At 46.5% G+C, this 25,010-nt stretch overlaps 1 protein-coding gene across 6 annotated transcripts; it reads left to right on the forward strand.

The window, feature by feature from the left end:
• The first annotated feature begins 712 nt into the window (after positions 1–712).
• On the forward strand, positions 713–24,591 carry LOC119336348 (probable apyrase 6). 6 transcript variants are annotated; one of them, XR_005162379.1, is made up of 9 exons: positions 713–1,300; positions 1,757–1,869; positions 1,956–2,063; positions 12,913–12,964; positions 13,243–13,437; positions 23,303–23,400; positions 23,546–23,745; positions 23,828–24,158; positions 24,229–24,591. XR_005162379.1 is itself a non-coding variant. In XM_037608348.1 (9 exons), exons 1-8 carry the CDS (start codon positions 745–747, stop codon positions 23,901–23,903), a joined length of 1,398 nt encoding a protein of 465 aa, XP_037464245.1. In that variant the 5' UTR covers positions 713–744; the 3' UTR covers positions 23,904–23,913; positions 24,027–24,591. The 6 variants fall into 6 exon arrangements, 5 of the variants coding, with proteins under 5 accessions (XP_037464245.1, XP_037464243.1, XP_037464246.1 ...); XM_037608348.1 differs by having other exon boundaries at positions 23,828–23,913; positions 24,027–24,591; XM_037608346.1 differs by having other exon boundaries at positions 23,828–24,591.
• The last annotated feature ends 419 nt before the right edge of the window (positions 24,592–25,010 follow it).

Here is a 25,010-nt window from a genome sequence, read left to right on the forward strand (position 1 = left end):
AACCCTGTGCCAGGAGGCAAGAACGCCTAGTTTGCGAAGATTCAGGAGGCTTGCAGGAAGGATGTCGAGCGGGCATTTGGTGTGCTCCAATCTCGATTTGCTGTTGTCCGGTACCCCACTCAGACCTGATCGAAAAATCAAATTTGGGAGATCATGACTTGTTGTGTTATCTTGCACAACATGATCATTGAGAGCGAGCAGGAAGAGCCAGTGTTTGACACTGAACCATATTACAAGCAGGGTCCTCTTGCCCAAGTTGATCACTAGCTACCGGCAAACTGAACTGACTACCTCAATATGCGTCAGGAGATCCGAGACCCACAGGTGCATCAAGAACTGCAACACGATCTGGTGGAGCACCTATGGAGGCTCAAGGGCGAGGCCGGGGATGTTGTGTGATGAAACTTGTTGTTAAACTATTTGATGGCGTGAACTATTTTTTTTACTATTTAATTTATGTGATGAAACACACCGATACACGCCGAACTATGTGACGAACTAATTGATTTTTATTTGTATGTCAAAATTCATGTCGAAACACAACGAACCGCGTTAAATATGGACCGATTCACGCAAATATCGGGTCGTTTTTGAATATATTTAGGCCGAAAATTGCGCTAAAATTGACGCTGGGGACAACGGCTGGGTGCCGAACCCCAGCGCCGAGTTTATGGCTGACGCACCCAGGCCGCTCTTTTTCGGCGCGGGGCGAACGGCTGGACATGTTCTTAGCCTTAGCCTTAGATGTGCCGCACTAAAGCCCGCGTCGAGCCGCGTGCCCAAGCACTGGAACAAACCCTAACTCCTACCCCCGCATCCAAGATGGTTGCCCAACGGCAACGATCCAGTTCATGTAGCAGCCGCCGCCACCTCGCCGGCTCTCTCATGTTCCTCGCGACGACCGCCTTCGCGCTCCTCCTCCCCCGCTCGTCGCCCCTCAGCTATGGCATCGTTATTGACGCCGGCAGCACGGGGAGCCGCGTCCACGTCATCACCTACCACGCGGGCGCGCTCCTGCAGCTGGATTGGTCGCGCACGTCGTCACTGAAGGCCACCCCTGGTTTGTCCTCGTTCGCAGCCGACCCAGGCAGCGGGGGCCTGTCGATCGCCCCGCTATTGGAGTTCGCAAGGCGGCACGTGCCGCGGGATAGTTGGGTTCACACCGAGGTGCGACTCATGGCCACGGCCGGAGTCCGTCTGCTTGATGTCACGACTGCTGAAGCGATCATGGAGTCATGCAGGGAGCTGCTTCGGGGGTCAGGCTTCCGTTTCCAGGATCAGTGGGCCACTATGATCTCAGGTATGTTACAGAATGGAAGTATAAAACTGCTCAGTTTGAGTACATGCTGTCGAAATGTGCGGACTTGCAGTGCTTGCATGCGATAGATCAGTATATTCATGGATGGAAATATGTTGAATTCATGTTTTTGCATTTGATAGATTAGTGTTTGGGACGGGGTTGCATTGAATCAGGACAAGCGTGCCGTTTATCTGCAGAAAAAGATTGGTATTTTTTTCAGTTTTGCTAAAGCACATCTAGATGTGCCATAAGTATTGCACATCTAAGTCCCTATGTCATTGATCTTACGTGGAGATTCGTGTGGATATTTTCTTTTTCTTTTTTCTTTTCCTCTTTGTGCTTGATTTACTCACTTAGATGTGCACTAACTAGGGCACATCTAGATGTGCCCTAGACACACTAATTTTTTCTATTTCCACTAAGGTGATTACTAATCCACTTTAAACTGCTGCGCAGGAGCTGATGAAGGGATTTATGCATGGGTTGCGGCAAATTATGCATTGGGTACTCTCGGTGGTGCTAGACAAGATACTACTGGGATAATTGAGCTTGGTGGGGCTTCTATTCAGGTCTCGTTACCATTTTCATGCTAAGAAATTACTTCTTGCAGTAAACCTTTCGGGTTTCTTACTGTTGTGGTATTCATGATTAATAGATAACGTTCGCCACCGATAAACCTATGCCTCCGGAGTTCTCCCACGTGTTCAAGTTCGGCGATATCACATATAACCTGTACAGCCACAGTTTTCTACATCTTGGTCAGGTGATTTCAGTACATAAATATTTGTTTCTTGTGGATTCACCACTATGTATATGTTATGGATCCAACTTACCTCTATTGCATAGCCCGAGGGGCACATATATATTACATGGGACTTGGCAAGGAAGGAAACATAGCCTAATACGGACTGCTAGAACAATACTAGTAGTCCTTAACACCCCCTCAAGTGTAAAGCATATGCAATAGACGTAACACTAGAAAAAAAATGATAATCCAAAATCCGTGTCTTGAGTGTCATCGTAGCATGGAGTGTCTTCAAAACCCGTTGAGTCAAGCCAAAGAGGATAACGAGAAGACGGCGCATCAGAGTAAGACATCACATTAGTAGAAGATACTCCCTCCGTCCCATAATGTAAGACGTTTTTTGACACTAGTGTAAACGTCTTACATTATGGGACGGAGGGAGTACAAGATAAGCATCAAGAGAAGATGGGTTGTCAAAAGAAGATGGCACATCAAGGGAATGAAGCATTGCACACAAAATCATAGCCCAAGAAAACCGGCGGTGAGAGAAGCTCGGCGGCAAGAGAATGGGTGTCGACCGACAATGCAAAAGGAGGCCACGGAAATCCTATAAAAACAACAAGGATGGGAAAAGGCCACAAAAGTTGTATAGAAAGGACTAGGACCAGAAAAAGAGGTTGGCAGATGAAGGTGTGGTAGACTCACATAACATGAGAAACACGGTAGAACTTAACATGAGAAACATGAAAGAACAACGGATTTGGTGGACGCAACGGAAAATATAGAGCTAGAAGTTAGGAAGCACACATGAGACAAAGATGCAAGAGGCATTGTGTATGCATGAGAAGCTGCAGAGGAGGCCCAACACGTGAGATGTTGATGAGTAGCAGTGACGAGCAACAATTAGATGGAGTTGACAAAACAACCACCGACGAGGAATCATTGGAGACAAACGACATTGTAACTGGCTTTTTGGAAGAGCTAAAGCCAAGGAGCACATAAGGCAACAAGCAACTAAACTACAATAGGGCACGATAGCAAGGAAGGCCGCATCACCAAGCAACTAGCACACCAACTAGAGCAAGGAAGAGCCGCACGTGGACCAAATAACAACCAACAATGCACACAACAAGCAGTTGCAGGGAAGAGCCAACATGCAAAGCAGCAAGCATCCATGCAAGCAACGCATGCTAGCGGCAAGACATCATCACAAGGGCAGTAGGTAGCTACGCAAGCACCACATGCTAGCAGGAGGAGATAACCTCACATGGGGAAATATGCGAGTAGGCTTGCAGATATAGGAGTCGGCCGGTCGTGCGGTGGAGACAGGCTCTAGAGAGCCACGCGTGGGGATGTGAGGAGCTAGTGGCAGGGGAGTGTGGGCATGGGTAACCCGGTGGCCGGTCCGACCTAGGGCTGCAACGACCAGGCATGCAAGCAGCGAGTGCCGGCGGCTTCGATAAGCGACCAGGAAAGGCAGCGACGCAATGGCCTGACATCGGCCGCGCCACCAGATTGAAGGGGAGGCTATGGCAACGACCAGGACATGCGCGTGGCGACGAGTTTGATCCAAGTGTGTGTGTGGCTCGGCCCGATCTAGAGAGGCAGTTGTTGATGTAATAGAACTATGTCCAACACGCGGGCACACAATGAGCGCTAGCAACCTGTGCACTATGGACATGAGGCTCCTTTGATCTGGAGCAGAGATTGAGGGTGGTGATGCAACTCGATGGGGGAGGCAACGACCTGCATGGAGAGTCCCGATCCAATGGCTTCAAACGGGACAGAGCAAGGCGGCCAACACCTGGGCTCATGATACCATGTTATGGATGCAACTTATCTCTATTGCATAGCCCAAGGGGCATATATCTATATATTACACAATACTTGGGGTACAAGATATGAAACATGGCCCAATACAGACTCCTAGACCAATACTAATACTCCTTAACATATAACATGTATTCTCTTAGTTTATGATGAGCATTGTAGGGGGTGGCTAATCTTTCATGGTGTCTAGAGAATAAAGTTAGGATAACTAACTTAGTTTGAGAGATTACAAACAACGACAAGGGGTGTACGACGACCTTATAGCGAAGGTCGCGGTACACTCGATAAAGTGACGTAACCATATATTTTTTAAATAGATCCAGTTATCTCGTTGGAGAGAGACCTATGTTCTATGGGGAAGGGCTGTCGAGAGTGGTGCCCGACTCCCGGGCTTCTTCAAGTTGGCGGAGGTGTGCTGGTGTTGCAGCTCCCTTCGCCTGACTTGGCCATAGTGATGAGGGAAAACTTGGTCGCGACATCGAGGCGATGGAGCCACAAAGGCGTTGCAGTCTCGGGCATGAGTGGGAGCAAACTTTGGCCGCGGCTTTGAAGGGCGATGAGCTTCGAGTTTACGGAGCCGAGCAACTCTGAGCGGAGTGGCCTCCACTCCATGCTTGGTGAAGACGAGCGAGGTCACGGTGTTGAGGATCCACACGACTCCGAGCGAAGCGGCGTCGAGAATCCGCGACGACTCCAATCTTGGTGAAGATGAACGGGGTCATGGCATCGAGGATCCACGCGACTCCGTACGGCGTCGAGGATCTGCATGATTATGAGGTGCCTTCGAGGAGTCTTCACCTTACGGTGTCGACATGCCTTACCTTTCCTTGCCTTCGGCTTCGGTCAGAACTTGATTTAGGCGATGCCATCTTCCTCATGGGTCAATGACTTTTCACACGGCGAGGATTCGCCATGGTCGGCACCAATGTTGGCGTTCAAGAGTCAACTATCACTAATGGTGCCTCTTGCAATGTGGTTAGTATGAGTTGGTGGACGTGTGGATGCCTTATTGCGAAAGTCGTCGTACACCTTTTATAGGACATACTAACTCGGCCTTCAAGCAAACAAAGGTAGATTAGGTGGCTTGTTCATGCCCCTAAAGGTGTGAACTCTAGTAGATGTTGTGGTTGATTCATGCATATGAAAAAGCTACCTTACAAGAGTTAAAAATCAACATTGGCGTCTACTTCCTCAAGTTTTGAGGTGATTTGATAGCATAACTTCGTGTGGGTCAATAACTCCTTCTGGTTAATTATTGCAATTAACCAAAAAGTGTTAGTCACAAGCTTGTTCACATCAGTTTACTTGTGGTAAACTATGTCAAAAATAGACAAATGGTTGATCTATTTTGTTAATATAACTCAGACAAACACTAGTTCCTTCCTCTTGAATCATTTTCATTGTTAACGGCCATTCTTGTCTTGCTTTACTCTCGAATCGTTTTCATTGTTGACTGTCATCATGTCATGCTTGTCTCGCCTTTGTGCATCCCTTGTATAATTTTGAGTTGAAATGCACTACTAACAATAATTAACTTTGAAATTAGTTTTACTAATCAACTATATTTCTTCAGGAATATTCTTTGTTATATATTATCCCACTATATACTTCTTCGGAGAAATTTTATAGCTATATTTCTTCAAGGAAATTCTTTGCTAATTTTCTTTGAGCGGGTTTTGAAATGTCTTGAGTGGGGTGGATAGACTACTAAAAGTTTAACCTCTACGAATGAGGAGTGCCTACTCCAAATTTTAGACGTTGGCACGTTTTAAGCTTTTCTACTGTTCCCTAAAACACCCTACACAGGCAAGCCTACAAGAGTAAGAGTTGAAATGAAGCTTGCACAAGTAAAGACTAGAGGTTAGGAGAATGCAAACATGGGGATGCTTGGTGAAGTTTTTTCCCATGGCACTAGGATTATGGAGATACTGGTTGCGAGCTCCACAGACTACACCTACGAGATCTCCCCGAAGGAGCAACCAACCTATGCCAACATGTCATATCACAAAGATCTAGCCTCACTCGGGGTAGATCTTCACAAACTTTTTGGTTCCTTCACACCTTGAAGGCTCCCCAAAACACCTAGCTGATCTTTGAGGCGTACAACCTCCAAAAGTAACAAGATTGAGGTTGCTTGGTGATGAATCCCTTGCTCTTGTGCTTCAAAATATAATCTCCTTTACATTCAAAACTCTCTCAAGTTGGGGCTTTGGATTGGAGAGATAGGAGTGGAAAGTAAGGAGGGAGATTAGAGCTCAAAGGAGTGGCTTCAAAGTTGCAGTAGAAAGCCCTTTGATCTCAGCACAAGGAGTGGGTAGTTTCTTCTGAGATTTGAATGGAGTTGCTTCGAGTGAACTAATGGAATAGGTGGAGTATAAATAGGCTTTGCATTGTAGAGAAGGAGTGGAAAGTAAGGAGGGAGGTTAGAGCTTAAAGGAGTGGCTTCAAAGTTGGAGTCGAAATCCCTTTGAACCCATCACAAGGAGTGGGTAGTTCTTTCTGAGAAAATGAGATTTGAATGGAGTTGCTTCGAGTGAACTAATGGAATAGGTGGGGTATAAATAGGATGGACCAAAAAATGGGACCACTATGCACTTTTTTTGGCGAAGCTCAGAGGCTCTGAAGGTTTAGTTTGAAATCATCGAACAAAACTAGAAGGGGCAACTTTCAAATAGTTCGGAGGGTCCAACCAAATGTCGTTCGGAGGCTCTGACTGAGCAACAACACAACTACGCATGCTTTTGGAAGTCATTAGGAAATTTTGACCAAAGACTGTTTGGAATGTCCCAGCGGTACAAGAAAAATGTGCAAGTGCTTTGGAGGTTGAATTGTCCGGGAGTTCCAAAGGACTAGGGTTTGCAACGGATATCTCTGAAAGTGGTTTGGAGGATCTGAAGAGGAATAGTTCGGAGGCTCCGGGTAATGCAAATGCAGAGAGATAGTGGGAAAAGTGGGACCTTTTAAGGGCTTTGGGAGTTTACTCTTTAAGCACATGGAGAAAGAAACTTGGCCTAGCAACCTTGATCCCCTTTCGATATCGCATACCTATTGACTCAATGTGATCTTGGATCACAAAAATGTAAAAGCTAAGTCCTTAGATTGGCCAATGCTTGTCGTCGAAGAATTTAGGGGTCGTTATTCATTTCCCTTGTTGCATCTCTTAGGACCTAATCTGAATTAGACTTGATAATCACTAGTCCCTTGAGATATGTCGACATTAATTACCAAAATTAGGGGAATAGGATGCACTTTCATCTTTATATGCGCATCAAGTGCTATTTGATTTTTATTATCTAGTGCACATGCATTATAAATAATGTACTATTTGGATTTCCTAACCTTTACCTTCTTAATAGTTCAATGCTAACCGGATTTATTCTTTTGAGTTGAACTTTGAGTAAAATATTTTGTCTTGAATATGAAGAGAGGTTGGGGTAGACCGAACTTGACATTGGAGGAGTCTGTAAAGAGAGATCTGAAGGTGGAGTATCACCAAAGAACTAGCCATGGACAGGGGTGTGTGGATGCTTGTTATCAATGTGCCAGAACCATGAGTTGGTCGCGAGATCTTACGTGTTTCACCTCTAGCCTACCCCAACTTGTTTGAGACTAAAGGCTTTGTTGTTGTTCTTGTTGAATATCAAGCACATATCAAGTTTGATATTCAACCGTCAACCGTACGTAACTATTGTAGGCATGTCTTTATAAAGTAACTATTATAGACATTTCTGTTCTGGCCTACCATCTGTAATAATGTCCTTGACTCTATGGAGCTTTGATACTTTCTCTTTGACGTTCTATTTCTGAAATCTTAAAGCAAGTACATTCATGTAAGGTGAACAATGCTATTGTGCTAATGTAGTACCGTTTGATTTCTCCCAATAATTGACATTTCTGTTTCAATTTGCATGGAAACAAAATTATATGAAAGATGAAAGATCCAGTTCTCTGGGACTATGTAACTGTGCAAACCCCCATATATATTGTGGAGGTGACAATCAGCAAAACCTGAAGATCAAGCAACAGTTGCGAACAAAAACAGGCATCCACTGAAGAGCATTCATTGCGTGTACTAATTTCAATGGATCATCCTTCAAAGGAGGGCCAGACAAGGAGGGGTGGGAGGAAAAGCAGGATTGAGACTGATCTGCCAGAAGATCGCGACAGTCAGAGAGGAAGGGTCATACTTTTTGTCATGATGGAGAGAACGACCATGAGCTCCATGATAAGTATGTTGGAGAGAATAACCATGATCTCCATGATAAGTATGTTGGAGAGAACGACCATGAGCCTCATGATCGGCGGTTGCCACGAAGGAACCACAGCAGGGATGACAACTGCTAAGATCTGAGTTGCAGGGGAAACCACTCTGCACTACACTCTACTTGGTGCTGGCCGTCGACGCCCTGATGGTCTCTGGCAGCTTGATTGGCTTCGTCTTCCCTCCGCTGCCACCTGCGCCAGTCTCGCAGCCCCTATTGCTGCACCTACCAGCTCTTTTCAACAGTGGCATCATCATCTTGGCCATTTATGTGGTTCTCGTCTCTCGTCTTTGGTTCATCGCGGTGTTCTGGGGTCTGTCTCCGGTAATGCTTCGCTGGATTGTTTGGGTTGTAGGCTTGGTAAGCAGATTCAGCTACCCTATCCTCACAGCGAGTCGGTGTTCGAGCGCCCTTTTGATCTCATTCACTTTGATGTTTGGAGTCCGGCTCCCTTTGCTTCAAAACGGGGTCATCGCTACTATATTATCTTTAGACGATTTTTTTAAGTATACTTGGATCTATTTCATGTCGTCCCGTAGTGAGGTCTTATCTATATACAAAAAATTTGCTGCCATGGTTCATACACAGTTTTCCACCCCTATTCGTGTTTTTGTGCAGATTCAGCTGGTGAGTATATCTCCCATGCGCAGCGAGGTTTCCTTGCTGAGCAGGGTACTCTTACTCAGTTCTCTTGCCCTAGTGCTCATGCTCAGAACGGTGTGGCTGAGCGCAAGCATTGTCACCTTCTTGAGACGGCGCGTGCAATGATGATCAGCGCCTCTCTTTTGCCTCACTTCTGGGCTGAGGCTGTTACCACTTCCACCTATCTCATAAATATTCAGCCATCTGCTGCTCTACAGAGTGATATTCCTCTCGAGCGTCTTTCTGGTCGTTCTCCTGATTATTTGGCGCTTCGTTTGTTTGTTTGCCTTTGCTATGTTTTGCTTGCCCCTCGTGAACACACCAAACTGATTGCTCAGTCTGTTGAGTGTGTTTTTCTTGGATATAGTGACGAGCATAAAGGGCTATCGGTGTTGGGATCCTATCGGTCGTCGGATGCGTATTTCCCAAGATGTGACTTTTGATGAGTCTCGTCTTTTCTACCCGCGTCCATCCTCTCCTGCCTTTTCCACGGAGGACATCTCTTTTCTTACGTTTTCGTATACACCTCCCTCCATGCCCAGTATTCCTACTCCTCGTCCTGCTGTTGCAGATCGGATGCCGTCCTCTTCTACGGGTTCTTCTTCCCCCTCCTCGCATGACTCTCAACCTTCCACTTCTCCACCTTCATCACCGATACATTCCTCGTCTCCACCTCCTGTGGTTTCACCTCTTCCCTCCTTTCCTTTTCATTATACTCGTCGTCCACATGTTATGGATGAGTCTACTAATGTGCCCTCTACTTCTGGTGTGTCTTCCTCCTCTCAGCCGACCTATGGTCTTCGCTCTCGGCCTTGTCCGCCCCCTCGCTGATATTCTCCTTCTCGCTATGGTCTTTCGATCGTTCTTGAGCCGACATCTTATCGAGATGTTGTTGTTCATCCTGAATGGCAGCTTGCGATGGCAGAGGAGATTGCCGCCCTTGAGCGCACTGGCACATGGGATCTTGTTTCTCTTCCTCCCTGTGTTTGTCCAATCACTTGTAAGTGGGTCTATAAGATTAAGACCCGCTCTGATGGTTCTCTTGAGCGTTATAAAGCTCGTCTTGTGGCTCGTGGTTTTCAGCAGGAGCATGGTTGTGATTACGATGAGACTTATGCTCCTGTGGCCCATATGACCACTGTCCGCACACTTCTCGCTGTGGCCTCTGTTCGCCATTGGTCTGTGTACCAGCTTGATGTGAAGAATGTCTTTCTAAATGGTGAGTTGCGTGAGGAGGTTTATATGCAGCCACCACCTGGGTATTCTGTTCCTGATAGCATGGTTTGTCGTCTTCGTCGCTCTTTCTATGGCCGTAAGCAAGCCCCCCGTGCTTGGTTTGAGCGCTTCGCCTCTGTGGTGACTACCGCTGTTTTTTCGCCCAGTGTTCATGATCCAGCGTTGTTTGTCCACCTTTCTCCTCATGGTAGGACTCTTCTTCTATATGTTGATGACATGATCATCACTGGTGACGACTCTGAGTACATTTTCTTTGTCAAGTCATGTCTTAGTGAGCAGTTTTGTACTTAGTGAGCAGTTTCGTATGTCGGATCTTGGTCCTCTTCGATATTTTCTTGGGATTGAGGTTTCTTCTACCTCTGATGGCTTCTTTATTTTCCAAGAGAAGTATATCCAGGATCTTCTCGCTCGTGCGGCCCTTACTGATGAGCGCACCGCTGAGACTCCTATGGAGCTCAATGTTCATCTTCGTGCTTCTGATGGTGAGCCCTTGTATGATCCGACGCGTTATCATCATCTTGTTGGGAGTCTTGTCTGTCTCGCTGTCACTCGTCCGGATATCTCCTACCTTGTCCATATTCTGAGTCAGTTTGTTTTCGCTCCCACTTCGGTTCACTACAGTCACCTTCTTCGTGTTCTACGATATCTTCGTGGCGCGATCTCTCACCGTCTCTTCTTTCCCCGTTCCAGCTCACTACAGCTCCAGGCCTATTCGGATGCTACATGGGCTAGTGATCCCTCGGATCGTCATTCACTATCTGTTTACTGTGTTTTTCTTGGTGGTTCTCTCATTGCATGGAAGACAAAGAAACAAACTGCAGTTTCCCGTTCGAGTGCAGAGGCCGAGTTGCGAGCTATGGCTCTATTGACGGCAAAGGTGACTTGGTTTTGATGGCTGCTTGAGGATTTTGGTGTTTCTGTTACTCACCTGCTACCCTCTTGTCAGACAGTACAGGTGCTATCAGTATTGCGCGGGATCTTGTGAAGCATGAGCTTACCAAGCATATTGGGGTTGATGCTTTCTTTCTGCACGCTGGTGTTCAAGATCATGTTATTGCTCTTTAGTATGTGCCTTCCGAGTTACAGTTGGCGGACTTCTTCACGAAGGCCCAGACTAGAGCGCAACATGGTTTTTACCTCTCCAAACTCAGTGTTGTGGATCCACCATGAGTTTGAGGGGTGTGTTAAGAGTTATATTTATGTTGGCCTTTGGCCTTTTGCATTCTGGCCTTTGGCCTCCCTTATGTACTTGATGGCTTTGGCCTTGAGATAATACCAAGTTGCTTTCATAAGAGCATCTCTAACAGGCGCGCCAAAAGATGCGCGCGCGCGGTAAAACCAGCTTTTAGCGCGCGCGGGATGTTTTGCCGCGCTCCAGCGGTGGCGGGAAACTCGCGCGCGCGGGAAGGCGGCAGCGCGCGCGCCATTTTTGGCGCACCGCTTCCGGCGCGCCTATAAAATGCGGCGCTCGCCACACGCCTTCTCCACGACTCCGATTCCTCTTCCTCTGCCATGCGCCTTTTCCACGACTCCTCTTCCTCCTCCTCTGCCACGCGCGCCTCCACCGCTCCAGCGCCCCGCCACTGACGCGCCACCATGCCGCCGCGCCGCCGAGGAGCGTCGGGCTTCCGCGGCGTCCGCCTGCGCCCCAACGGCGGGTACTACTCCGAGATACGCTCTGGCGATCTCCGGCTCGGCCTCGGCACCTACGGGACGGCGCGCGAGGCCGCCCGCGCGTACGACGCGGCGGCGTGGCGCCTAGGCAGGCCGCGTGGGCAGATGAATTTCCAGGACGTCTACACGCTCCAGCAGGCGCTGGACGTCGCCCCGCCGCCTCGTCTTAACACGACAGAAGACCGTGCGGAGCACGTTGAGCGGCAGCGCCACCTCCTCGTCGCCCAGGAGGACGAGCGGGTCATGGGGGAGTGGCGCCGGCGCCACCCGGAGGACGTCGCCTACTGGGCAAGGCGCTGCGAGGAGGACACGCGAAGGCGCCACGATTCGCGGTTGGACAGGCGTCGGCGGAAGGCATTGGCGAATGCGCAGTTGGATATCGTTGCAGCAGGTGGGAGGTCGTTCTTCACGGAAAACGATGATCGTTGGTTGGACATATGGCTCGATACCTCGGACGACACCGACGAGGATGATGATGGTGATGATGATAGCGACGTGGAGTAGTTTCTATCTAGTTGCGCCGTAGTTTATCTATGCTTTCGAACTATCTATCTAGTTGCACCGATGTAAAATACCTTTGTATCATTTTTTATTTATGCAATCTATCTAGTTTTTATTTATCTATGCTTCCGATTTATCTAAAAATAAAAAAAATGTTGTGTGCGCGCTGCATTTTTTGCGCGCTGCTGGAGCGGCGCGCGCGCTGCATTTTAGTGCAGCTGCTGGAGCCAGCGCTGCGCGCCGCGCCAAACCAGGCGATGGGCGCGCGGCAAACCAGTTTTTTGCGCGCGGCGCGTTCGGCGCCTGTTGGAGATGCTCTAACAACTGTGATGCACTGAAGCTCGCGCGGCCGACAAGCAACAAGTTGGTGGCACTGATGGTGACACATAGCGCTGCAGCAGCGGCACGGGGATGGGGGAGGAGTATCAGCGGTGTGGTTGGATGAACTCGCTTGTTGGGTCGTGCATGGGTTGGATTCCTTAGGATCGATGGGGTTGTGCGTGTGCTGGTTTTCCCCTCTTTTTTGCTATTTTTCTACGTAGGGGGATGGTTGGAGGGGGCGGGATGGGAGAGGAAACTCTTGCTTTATAGCAGCAGAGATTCCAATAAGTAAACTACAATCTGGCACCTAATTACAATCTTCTTTGTTATGTACTAAATGTTAAATGCCTATTTGCTGCAATTCTTGAAGTGCTAACTGTTATATCTTATTCTATTTCCAGAATGTAGCATATGAATCACTCCATGATTTGCTGAGCACACCCCTTAAATCAAGTATGTTGGTTAAATCCATTTGTAGTTGCTAATAAGGTTCCATGAGCACACATCTAATGATCTATATGGTTTATACTGCATTCCATTCCAAGATTTAGATGATACACATCACTCTTTTCGTATGATCATGCTTGTTTTTATTTCTTTGTTCATCTCCCTGGCCATGTGCATGGGAGTTGGGACTTTAATGACGACGTTAATGATATTAGGCTAGATAACCTGGAAAGCTAATTCCAATCCAATTCTTTTTTGTACTTAAACTTTACTTGATTTTGCAGTGTCCACACATTTAATTCATCAAGCTACATACAGAGATCCTTGCACCCCAAGGGGATTTTCACGCATGGCGGGACCAGTTAAACTTCCCGCTAGTGTTCTCGAGTCCAAGGCTGACTACAAACATTTTGCTCATGCGGTTGGCAACTTCTCTGAGTGTAGATCTGTGGTGAGAACATTATTGCAGAAAGGACAAGGTAGGTATCACTCTTAAGGCATCTCTAACCCTTCTCCTCAAACTTAACTCCCGATAATTTGAGGCTTTTGGGAGGCTTGCACAGTTCTCGATTTTTCAATGCACTTAGAGGAATATCATGATTCTGTTTGCCTGATGATGAACCGTTGTAGTCAAAGTCAATAGTTCACCACTTGACCTCTCTTATCCTTTATGGTCATTTCATGCAAGATCACACATGTTGTCATGATCTTCTACAATGTCTTTTTGTCTCAATACACAACAGGTCCACGGACATTTGCAAAGCGAGTTCGCAACATCCAAATGCTCTCTCAACATTCTTTCTCGCGGCTTCTTGACACAATGCAAAGTGAGATCTGTTGTTGCCTTGTGGGTGTGGAATTGTTTTCACAAATGTGGCCCATGAGCGGCAGATGCCATTGTGATAACCCTAGCTCGATCTAGAGAACACAATACTGGATAGAGGGGAATTTGAGACTGGGAATGATAACTTGGGAGGGAAGGAGACTGGGTTCAGAATATTAAGTCACTATTACATTCGCTGAACTAGCCGTTCAGGGTCGCTGGGGTTATATACCCACTCACTCTCTCCTAGCTATGCCGGCACGTCCTACCACTCTTAAGTCTTTACATGGCCCATGGCCGACACTCGTTTAAATGTCTGTACCTTCTACCAAATTCCCTCCTACTTGTCTGGCGTCTCTTGTCATCCGATCCATGTCCATGGTGCTGACAACCATCTGCAAGGTAGTAGCCGATATCGTACTTGCAAGAAAGTAGCCCATATCGTACTGGTAGCCATTGATTTCATAGTTGCATGGAGGAGCTTCCTTGATAGCTAACCTTGCAAATAGAGATCTCTGCAAGACGTTGAGGTCACTAGACCATGATGGCACGCGCTGCTGTGCCCATCCAGTTGTCCAATAAAATGACACTCCCTCTGATTCAAATTAATTGATGCAACTTTAGTACAACTTTGTACTAAAGTTGCGTCAATTAATTTGGAACGGAGGGAGTAGAAATTTCCGTAATACATGACATCTAGATTATACAAGTTAAATTTGCACGAATTAACACATATTAGTTATAATTGAAGGGACACAGCGTTTTGGCTATGCACCCGAGGTGAACCGTAAATTCATTTAAAATAGTAAAAAAATATAAAACAAATCCGTTTTTTTTGTAAATCTAGATGCTCATATGTGTGAAGTCCCTGCCAAATTTCATGGAGTTTGGGCATTTCAATATCTCCCAGCAAAGAAGACAAATTTTGGAACTGTAAGAAAGTTTCTTGTTCACATACTGTTTTGACCGATTTTGTCTTTTTTGCCATGAGCTCCTCGGATGTCCGAACAAGCTGAAATTTGGCACGAATATCATGCGTTGGAACATCTTCCACCTAATTTTTTTCTTCAGATTTTTCTGTTTTTTTAGTTCCGTTTATGAATTTGCTGTTCACCGAGTGCAGATGAGCCCGGGCACCGAACTGAATATTCGTAACTGAAGTGATTTTTGATCAATTAGTAGGGAAGAATTTGGTTCTTGGATCTAATGAGCCTCAAATATATGCTTTTTAATTATACCGTTTGATGCTAAATACACAACCACATGTGTTGGAGCACCGGCCCATATTTACAGAAAAATTGAACAAGGTGAAGAATTTAAGGTAATCAAGCATGGTGGCTTATGTTAAGAGTTATATTGATGATGACCTTTGGCATTTTGTATTCTAGCCTCTTGGCATTCTCTTGTACATGTATATATGATGGCTTTGGCCTCCTAATACGATAAAGTTGCATATTTCCCTAACATGGTATTAGAGCTCTAGTTTTTTTCCGAGCAACTCGTGCTTTCGATCCATCTCGCGCTCGTCGTTGCTCATCCCTTTCATGTGGTCCGTCTCGATCTAGTTGCTGCCAGGGGGCTCTCGATTTCGATCCATCTCGCGCTCGTCGTTGCTCATCCCTTTCATCTGGTCCGTCTCGATCCAGTTGCCGCCAGGGGGCTCTCGATCTGCCCCAATTCCTTCTGATCTGGGTTGTTAGACTGCTACCTTCGATCGGCTGCTCCTCTCCCGTAAAGGCTCGCTGCGGCCGCGTGAAGCTTTGGCCATCCGTCCTGTAGGTCTTCGCCTTCTGTCGGATTCCGCCCGCCAGCCGCCGGATCCGTGACTCCCTGTCGACCCATGTGCGCTTCCTTGCGCCGCCCAGCTTGTCGCACTCCTGACCCCGTTGCGCCTGGCCGTCGTGCTGACCTGCCGCTGCTGACTCCGGCATCGACGGCCGACTGCTTGATCTCCTCGGCCTGCGACTGCCCCTTGCTGGATCCCGCCGCCCAGTCGCCGGTCTTTACTACCCCTGCCGGATCCCCTCACCTTCGGCTGGACCTGCTACCCCCTGTCGGATCGAGCCGCCCTGCCACTCCATCCGGTCCCCCGCATCTCTTTTGCTCGCCGAGTGCGTGGACTGCATCGGTCTCGGGTGACTGCTACCCTTCCACGTCCGTGAGGCCTTGACTTAGATCGATCAACTTGCCTTGGGCTGGTGGTGGGCCTTCGTGAGGCCGTGATTAGCTTGTCCTGTTCGGCTTACTCGAGAGGCTTCTTTCGGCTGTCAACTGATAGTTCTGCTGCTGCTTGTTGCATATAAAAAGAGAGAGAAAAAAAGAGAGTTAAAAATATGCTCTCGTCTGGACTCGTCTTTTGCCCTTGCTATCCGGTGATTTTCGACGATGTTCCCTACATTGACCCCGTCCCGCACATACGTCGTCGGTCAGTACTTGGTGCTCGTCCATCTGTGACGTTGTCACCTATGGCGTCTTCAGCTGGTTGTGTTCTTACGGCTGATGGCACTCCCATCTACGTCGACTCGTCTCGCGGCACCGCGCGCGGCGGTGATCGCTCTACGTCGATTCGTCTCGCGGCACCGCGCACGGCGGTGACCGCTCTACGTCGACTCGTCTCGCGGCTTTCGCGTGCGGCGGTGACCGCTCTACATCGACTCGTCTCGCGGCTTTCACCTGCGGTGGTGACCGCTCTACGTCGACTCTCGCAGCTTCCGCGCGCGGCGGTGACCGCTCTACGTCGACTCGTCTTGCGGCTTCCACGCGCGGCGGTGACCGCTCTACGTCGAGTCTCGCGGCTTTCGCGCGCGACGGTGATTGCTCTATGTCGACTCCCACAGTGGCTTCCACATACGGCTCTACGTCGACACGCTACTTTAGGTCGACTCTACACACAGCTTCCACGGGTGGTGGAGACTGCTTATTATTGGCAGGTGGTTCTACCTCGTCCACTTCCGCCATGTCCCTGTCTCCTCGTGAGATTGCGCAGCTGCAGTCTCTGCTTGCTACTTGGGATTCTTCACCGACAAGTTTTGCAGGTTCCGTGACTGACTCTTCTCGCACTGAGAAACCACCTTCTACTCATTTAGGTACATCCCCATGGATTCTTGATACCGGAGCATCTTTTCATATGACATGATTCTTCTAGGTTGACCTTCGTTCGACCTGTTGAGTCTCCTGTTCGTGTTCTTACGGCTGATGGCACTCCCCTCCTTGTAGCTAGTTGAGGCACTCTTAGCACTTCTTCATTTCATGTTCCCTCTGTCGCTCATGTTCCTCGACTTACCACGCACCTCATATCTGGTGATCAGATTGTTGACTCTAGTTGTAGGGTCATCCTCGACTTCGATTCGTGCTCTGTCCAGGATCGTCGCACGGGCGCTCTACTTGGTGCTGGCCCTCGACGCTCTGATGGTCTCTGGGAGCTTGACTGGCTACGTCTTCCTTCCGCTGCCCCCGTTGCCAGTCTCACAGCCCGTGTTGTGCATCTACTATCTCTTTTCAACAGTGGCATCATCGTCTTTGCCATTTATGTGGTTCTCATCTCTCGGCTTTGGTTCATCGCGGTGTTCTGGGGTCTGTCTCCGGTAACGCTTCGTTGGATTGTCTGGGTTGTAGGCTTGGTAAGCAGATTCAGCTACCCTATCCTCACAGAGTCGGTGTCCGAGCGCCCTTTTGATCTCATGCGCTTTGTTGTTTGGGGTCTGCTTCCCTTCGCTTCGAAAGGGGGTCATCGCTACTATATTATCTTTATAGACGATTTTTTCCAGTATACTTGGATCTATTTCATGTCGTCTCGTAGTGAGGTCTTATCTATATACAAAAAAATTGCTGCCATGGTTCAAACCCAGTTTTCCACTCCTATTCGTGTTTTTCACGCAGATTCAGCTGGTGAGTATATCTCCCATGTGCTGCGAGGATTTTTTGCTGAGCAAGGTACTCCTCCTCAGTTCTCTTGCCCTGGTGCTCATGCTCAGAATGGTGTGGCTGAGCGCAAGCATCGTCACCTTCTTGAGACGGCGCGTGTGATGATGATCGACGCCTCTCTTCCGCCTCACTTCTGGGCTGAGGCTGTTACCAATTCCACATATCTTATTAACATTCAACCATCTGCTACTCTATAGGGTGGCATTCCTCTCGAGCGTCTTTCTGGTCGCTCTCCTAATTATTCGGTGCTTCGCTTGTTTGGTTGCGTTTGTTATGTTTTGCTTGCCCCTCGTAAACGCACCAAACTGACCGCTCAGTCTGTTGAGTGTGTCTTTCCCTGATAGAGTGATGAGCGTAAGGGCTATCGGTGTTGGGATCCCATCGGCCGTCGGATGCGTATTTCTCGGGATGTGACCTTTGATGAGTCTCGTCCCTTCTACCCGCGTCCATCCTCCTCGGCCTTTTTCACAGAGGATATCTCTTTTCTTACGTTTCTGGATACACCTCCCTCTGTGCCCAGTATTCCTACTCCTCGTCCTGCTGCTGCAGATTCGACACCGTCCACTCCTACGGTTTCTTCTCCACCCTCATCACATGACTCTCCACCTTCATCATCGATACCTTCACCTTCTACACCTTCATCACCGATATCTTTCCCTTCTCCACCTTCATCGGTACATTCCCCGTCTCCGTCTCCAGTGATTCCACCTCTTTCCTCCTTTCCGTTTCATTATACTCGCCGTCCACGTATTGTGGATGAGTCTACTGATGTGCCCTCTACATATGGTGTGTCGTCTTCCTCCTCTCAACCGACTTATGGTCTTCGTTCTCGGCCTTGTCCGCCCCCTGACCGATATTCTTCTTCTCACTATGGTCTTGCGACCGTTCTTGAGCCGACTTCTTATCGAGATGCTATTGTGCATCCTGAATGGCAGTTTGCGATGGCAGAGGAGATTGCTGCTCTTGAGCGCGCCGGCACATGGGATCTGGTTTCTCTTCGTCCCGGTGCTCGCCCATCACTTGTAAGTGGGTCTATAAGATAAAGACTCGCTCTGATGGTTCTCTCGAGCGTTACAAAGCTCGTCTTGTGGCTCGTGGCTTTCAGCAAGAGCATGGTCGCGATTATGATGAGACTTTTGCTCCCGTGGCCCATATGACCACTATCCGTACACTTCTTACCGTGGCCTCCGTTCGCCATTGGTCCGTGTCTCAGCTTGATGTGAAGAATGCCTTTCTAAATGGTGAGTTGCGTGAGGAGGTTTATATGCAGCCGCCACCTGGGTATTCTGTTCCTGATGGCATGGTCTGTCGTCTTCGTCGCTCTCTTTATGGCCTTAAGCAAGACCCCCTTGCCTGGTTTGAGCGCTTCACGTCTGTGGTGACAGCCGCTGGTTTTTTGCCCAGTGCTCATGATCCAGCGTTGTTTGCCCACCTTTCTGCTCGTGGTAGGACTCTTCTTCTTCTATATGTTGATGACATGATTATCATTGGCGACGATTCCGAGTACATTGCCTTTGTCAAGGCTCGCCTCAGTGAACAGTTCCTTATGTCTGATCTTGGTCCTCTTCGTTACTTTCTTGGGATTGAGAACCTTCCAGTCAACCGCCTAATGTCATAACTCCGCCTACCTGCTAGCCAAGTAACTTCATCAACTCAGGGATCAAAGTAAGACAGTCTTCTTGACATGCCACCAATGAATAATGAGGTAGTTGAGATAGTCTAAATCGTGAAAGGATATTTGGTTTCCGAAAGTAATGCATGAGTACTTCTCATTTTTCACCAGAGTTGATAGATCACAATTATTTTGAAAGCTTCACCAAACCTCCTTCGGTTATTTAAATCACTCATTAATAAATATGTGTTCCATTAATCATCTAGCTCACTATTCCCTCAAAATAAAATGATCTAGCTCCTTGAAATTACAAGGATCAAGGTTGCTAGCAAATCTTGCAAGCAAATTTGATTTACCAACAGAAGAGTCACCAATCAGAACCATTTTGAACAGATAATCCGGGCGTTGTTGCTGATTTCTACCATAAGCAATCCTGTAACAGCCCATAGAAGCAATTGCCTTTATAGTGTCACAAGATTACGGTAGCCCTGCTAAGCACCAAATTAACATCACAGAATGGGTAGATAACAAAGGCAGGTGAGTTATGTACTTATGGCACAATAAAGGGCAAGAAAATTGTAATAATGTTAAGTAATGATTAAAATACAATGATATAAGAAATATTTGTACAACTGATATACGTGCATGATAAGAAGCTGCTTTGCTGTACTAAAAAAATACTTTGTCATACTGCTTTACCCTCTGCAGAACAAATTGAGCAAGTCAATGCAATTAACAAACTAAACGTCCAGTCAATCACTATGAAAGCCTATATATTACTACTAAATCACATGTTCTATTATCTTTAATGTCTGTACTGTCAAGATTTTCTATAACAGGAAATCCTTAATTTCATCTTTCCACGTATAGAAGATTTCCAGAAGGTGCATATTCGACGAGAGGCATTTATCAACTACAATCAGGAGGTGAAAATAAAAGAAATGTGTGTGTTTAGACCATCAATTTTGAACATTTTCAGTGTACCACGATCCAGCAAATAAAGACAAGTCAATCACGTGAACAAAACCAGGTGGAATCAAGCCTACATGCAATTGATGAGCACTGTTTACTGTCACTGGGATCTTAGCAGAACTGTTCACTGCCCCTGGGATCTTAGCAGAACTGTTCACTGTCAGTAATCCACGAACTGAGACCACCCCAAACCTCAATTACTCGAGCACAAATGAGACTTACAACATGGACCCGCATGTGATTGAACCTATCAGCTCTAGGCAGTGAATTAACTTTAACATGCCCTATGCAGAGTATAAAGGGTGAGCACTCTGAAGCCTGCTGCTCAAATTCTACTTCACAGTTTGGCATACCGACAGTACTGTCATAATGGATAATGGATAATTGGATATAGAGTATGTTGGATCAGCAGGAAATAAATACTTACAGGAATAACCATCTTTTGCCAACTTCACCATTTTCTTTCGAGAAAACGCAAAGACTTTGCGTTTCATTGCATTGAAAAGAGGGAGAGGGTCAACAGTACAAGCCTCCGAGATGGAGGGTTACAGGTTCAAACCAAAAAAAGGATCAGTGGACGTCCCAGGTCATCGGTAAGACTACGCCTAGGCATGTGGCGCCTGCTCTCACCCAAAGGGTCGCTTCCTCTCTGATCCTAGCCGTGAGTTCAGCAACGGAGGATTGGGCGCCGTCGAACACGCAGGCGTTCCTCTGTTTCCGGATCAACCAGGCCGTGAGGTGCGTCGCCGAGGCGAAGCCTTTCCGCATCGTTCGTGGAGTCGCGTGCTTGGCATGTAGGCACCAGTCGTTGAGGGAGTTGTCTTGGTCCGGCGGCCGGCAGGTCATACGAAGCCAGAGAGGGTCTCGTGCCAAGCTTGCCGCGAGAACGGACAGGTGATCATGAGGTGATGCATGGACTCTGGCTCTTGGTCGCATAGGACACAACGCGGGTGGTGCTGGAGGCCACGCCGTTGCAATCTGTCCGCGGTCCAACATCTGTCAAGGTTGGCAAGCCACATGAAGAACTTGACTCGTGGGGGAGCCCAGTTTTTCCATAAAAGTTTCCAAGCAACGCAGCCCGAAGATCCCTGGAATGATGCAAGGTAGCCGCTGCGCGCGGAGTAGATGCCGTTAAGGCTCCATTGATAAACAAGAAGGAAAATGGAAAAGTAGAAAATCACTTCCAAATGAGTTGGTCAGGGCGGTCATGAAGGGTGACACGCGCCTTCACCATCTAGAGCAGAAAAATCATCTACAAACTCTATTGAGCAACCTTGGCCATCATGTACATTATCTTCAGCCTGCGAGAAAAGAGTGCGATGGAGAGGATTGGTAGGACGCCAAATCTGCTCAAATCTACACGGGGTGTTTTTCGGGATCTCCTTAAAATGCTTTGGGAGTTAGGGAAGGGTTAAATGCTCTTAACTCCATAAAAAATCTGTTTTTTTGGGAGTTAAAGCTTTTTACGGGAAGGGCTAGAGATGCTCTAATACTTCGTCTATATCCTTCTACCTTTCTTGATGTAAGACTTACAAGATATGTGTGACTATGCCGAGCAAATATTTCCACTGTAAATAAGAGCTGCTTGAGTTTAAGATGTGTAGTGCTTTTGAGGAGAAAACTTTAGACAATGGACTACATAACTTTACATTATTGAATACAGAAGAAAATTTATCTTTGCTTTAGCTTGCATATGTAGAATCTATATCTGTATATATACCTGCCTACTAATAAAGGGAGGAGTACTTCTGCCTGCCTCTAATAAAGGGTGGAGTACTTCTGCCCGTTTGTCACACATTTTGCAGAAAACCCTGCCTTTTTCAGTAATTAACCCGCAGTGCGTCTTTAAGTTGCAAGGACGAACCGCTTTTTTTGCATTTTACCAAAAAAAACTCGTCTTTTCTGCTAATTAACCCGCAATCCACCTTTAAGTCAGGCCGAATCGTTTTTTACATTTTTACAGAAAACCTGTTGATATTTGCTTTAATCAACCCACAGTCCATCTAAAATAAATGTTTTTTAAATAATCGTATCTTCTAAATCCTAACTTCAAAATTAACATGTCATTAGATTTTTCCCATGTCACTTATGATCATTGTAATAGAGAGCGTAATGGAGTAGCTAATGAACTAGCAAGGTTAGCTAGGTTTTCTCCTCCGAGAGTTTGCATGGATAACGCCCCTGATGAGGTTATCCCCCTACTTGTAAAAGATGCTGCATTACTTATGAATGAATAAAGGAGGAGAAGTTTATAAAAAAAACATGTTATATATGGATTTTGATTAAAAAAATGTGTAGAATCTGAATAGATGTTATTTTACCTATTAAATATTTCTAAAATACTATTTAGGATGCAAACTTAATCCACGCGCATACTTACCAACAAACTACAAGACTTCTTTTTGTAGTGAATACACAAACACTTTTTATATGAATGTTAATATTGGGACCGATACGTAGGATATCAATTTGTGTTCCATCTGCTGCACGTGACGGTGACACATATAGGTTTTCTTAAATAGACTTAATTCATAGACGCCATCAATACTTTCCTCAGTGTCGAGCGGCACCGTCTAGATGCTGTCTGGGTGGGGCTGTGGGTACACGCCATCAATATGACGAGTCAAAATCAAAACTGAATCGAAATGAAAATAGCGGCTCAGATAAAAAAATATTTTCTCTCCCGTTGCAACGCACGGGCATATTTGCTAGTATACCAAAAGGCAAAAGGTGATTCTACCAATGGCTTCCTCTGAAATACCGATGATTGACAATGGATGGCAAAAACTTTACTGGTTCCTGACATTTTTGCTATGGTCTGATCGGCATGATGCTCTGACATTTTTTGTTGCTAAGTACAGTAATTCTGCTACATTCCAAATACAAAACTTGCAAATACGATTATGCTTTTAACATTCGATCGAATCATGGAGTACAGTTTCTAACATGGTTTATTTTTCTCCATTTATTTCATACTGTAATAAAGGAGACTAAACATTTCCTCCCTTCGCAGAGGAATGTATATATCATGATTGTCGTCTGGGAGCAGCATTTGTACCAGACCTGGAAGAAAAATTCTTAGCAACCGAGAATTTCTACCATACCTTGAAGGTTTGGTCTCTCCCTCCCTTGTGTACTTAGGTGTTCCAGAAAGTTGTGTTTGTTACATAATTAGGCTATTTTATCACTTGACAGTTCAACACAGGACAGTCATTTTTGTTGCAGAGATAGTGTTGAATATTTTATCACTTGACAGTTCTTTGGGCTCCGTTCGAAGTCTTTTCTTTCTGATTTGATGCTGGCTGGAGAGCAATTTTGCCATGGGGACTGGTCATCAAACATTAAAAGGAAGTACCGTTCTTTCAATAAGGGGGAACTGCTCCTTTTTTGCTTCTCCTCAGTGTATATTGTGGCCTTACTGCATGATACTCTAAAAGTGCCCATGGATCATAAGAAGTAGGCACCCCTTTTTACCGTTTAACTAATATTATCACCCAGTATTTACAATTTGTTATTTACAGTGTTTGTTCTGTTTCAGCATTGATGTTACAAATCAAATTCGGGGTGTGCCAGTTGACTGGGCATTGGGCGCTTTCATTGTGCAGAAAAACTAAATCGGATAGAGTACGTAGATCCATCAGTTTCGTATCTAAACTACTATGTATGACTTTCCTGGGTTGGTGCCACTTATCTTCATTAATACCGTGGTCATATTTACGGTGTGCTCCATCCTGAAGCCGAGAAGATCTCACCTCAAGACAATATAGGACATGGAGAGAGGCCGGCAGATGATAACAAGGGTCAGCCGATGAGCCTTGCGCCTGGTCGCTGGGAGTTGTTCCTGCGATGGAGCAGCAGTGATCGCATATGTAAATATTCCTGACCTGTCTTTTTACCAGTGGCCATTGTATGATTCCGACATGCTGCCCTGCTGAACAGGACCGGGTGTAAGCAACCCTTTTGTGAGCATAGTTGCTTAATGCGGTCACTGGTGCATCACGCATGGGTTGTTGAAATTCCGACATGCTGCCCTGCTGAACAGGACTGAGTGTAAGATCAACGACTTGGGTTTGCTGCAGTACTTGTGAGCATAGTTGCTTAATGCTCTATTTGGTACTCCCTCCGTCCCAAAATATAAGATCATTTTTTTATACGAAGATGGTGTAAAAAATGATCTTATATTTTTGGACGGAGTGAGTACCATATTATTACTTGTAATGTAGTTGAAAGTTGTGTGTTGTTGAAATCTTCGAAATACGTTGAATACTCTTGGGTCATCTCCAAAACAAGACCAATTTTTCATGTGTATGTTTGTTACTACCTGCAAACCAATTTTGGTCATCCTTTTTATCTTGCACGAAAATTGATTCATATCAGTATATCAAAATTTTGTAAACAAATTGTTGGCATTAAAACGATGAGCTAGAAATTGCCCTGTTAATAATTATTGCCAAAGATCTATCGGCTTCTTCATTCCTTTTTATTGTTGAGATAAGCGGCTTCTTTATTCAAAGGGATTTCAGACGAAATTTCCTTTCACTAGACCTATCGGCACTATTTTCATTCACCAGAATCGACCCCACTTTGTTAAACCTTCAATTTTGGTAAAAAGTCAAATTATCAACGGGTTGTCTCCCATCGCTGCTCTAGTGGCCCCCTTAAGCCCAAGGCACCGGAGAAGCACCACAGCCTCAGGAGGAGGCTTGCCACCGTACAACATC

This window comes from Triticum dicoccoides, chromosome 7B (assembly GCF_002162155.2).
Source record: "Triticum dicoccoides isolate Atlit2015 ecotype Zavitan chromosome 7B, WEW_v2.0, whole genome shotgun sequence".
NCBI classification, from domain to species: Eukaryota; Viridiplantae; Streptophyta; class Magnoliopsida; order Poales; family Poaceae; genus Triticum; species Triticum dicoccoides.

Bases quoted from the DNA above. Each gene is read 5' to 3' on its own strand.
- LOC119336348 (XM_037608346.1), top strand. From the start codon at position 745: ATGTGCCGCACTAAAGCCCGCGTCGAGCCGCGTGCCCAAGCACTGGAA. The intron at 2,064-12,912 runs GTGATTTCAGTA...TTCTATTTCCAG, and splicing joins GTTTTCTACATCTTGGTCAG to AATGTAGCATATGAATCACT. The intron at 12,965-13,242 runs GTATGTTGGTTA...TTGATTTTGCAG, and splicing joins GAGCACACCCCTTAAATCAA to TGTCCACACATTTAATTCAT.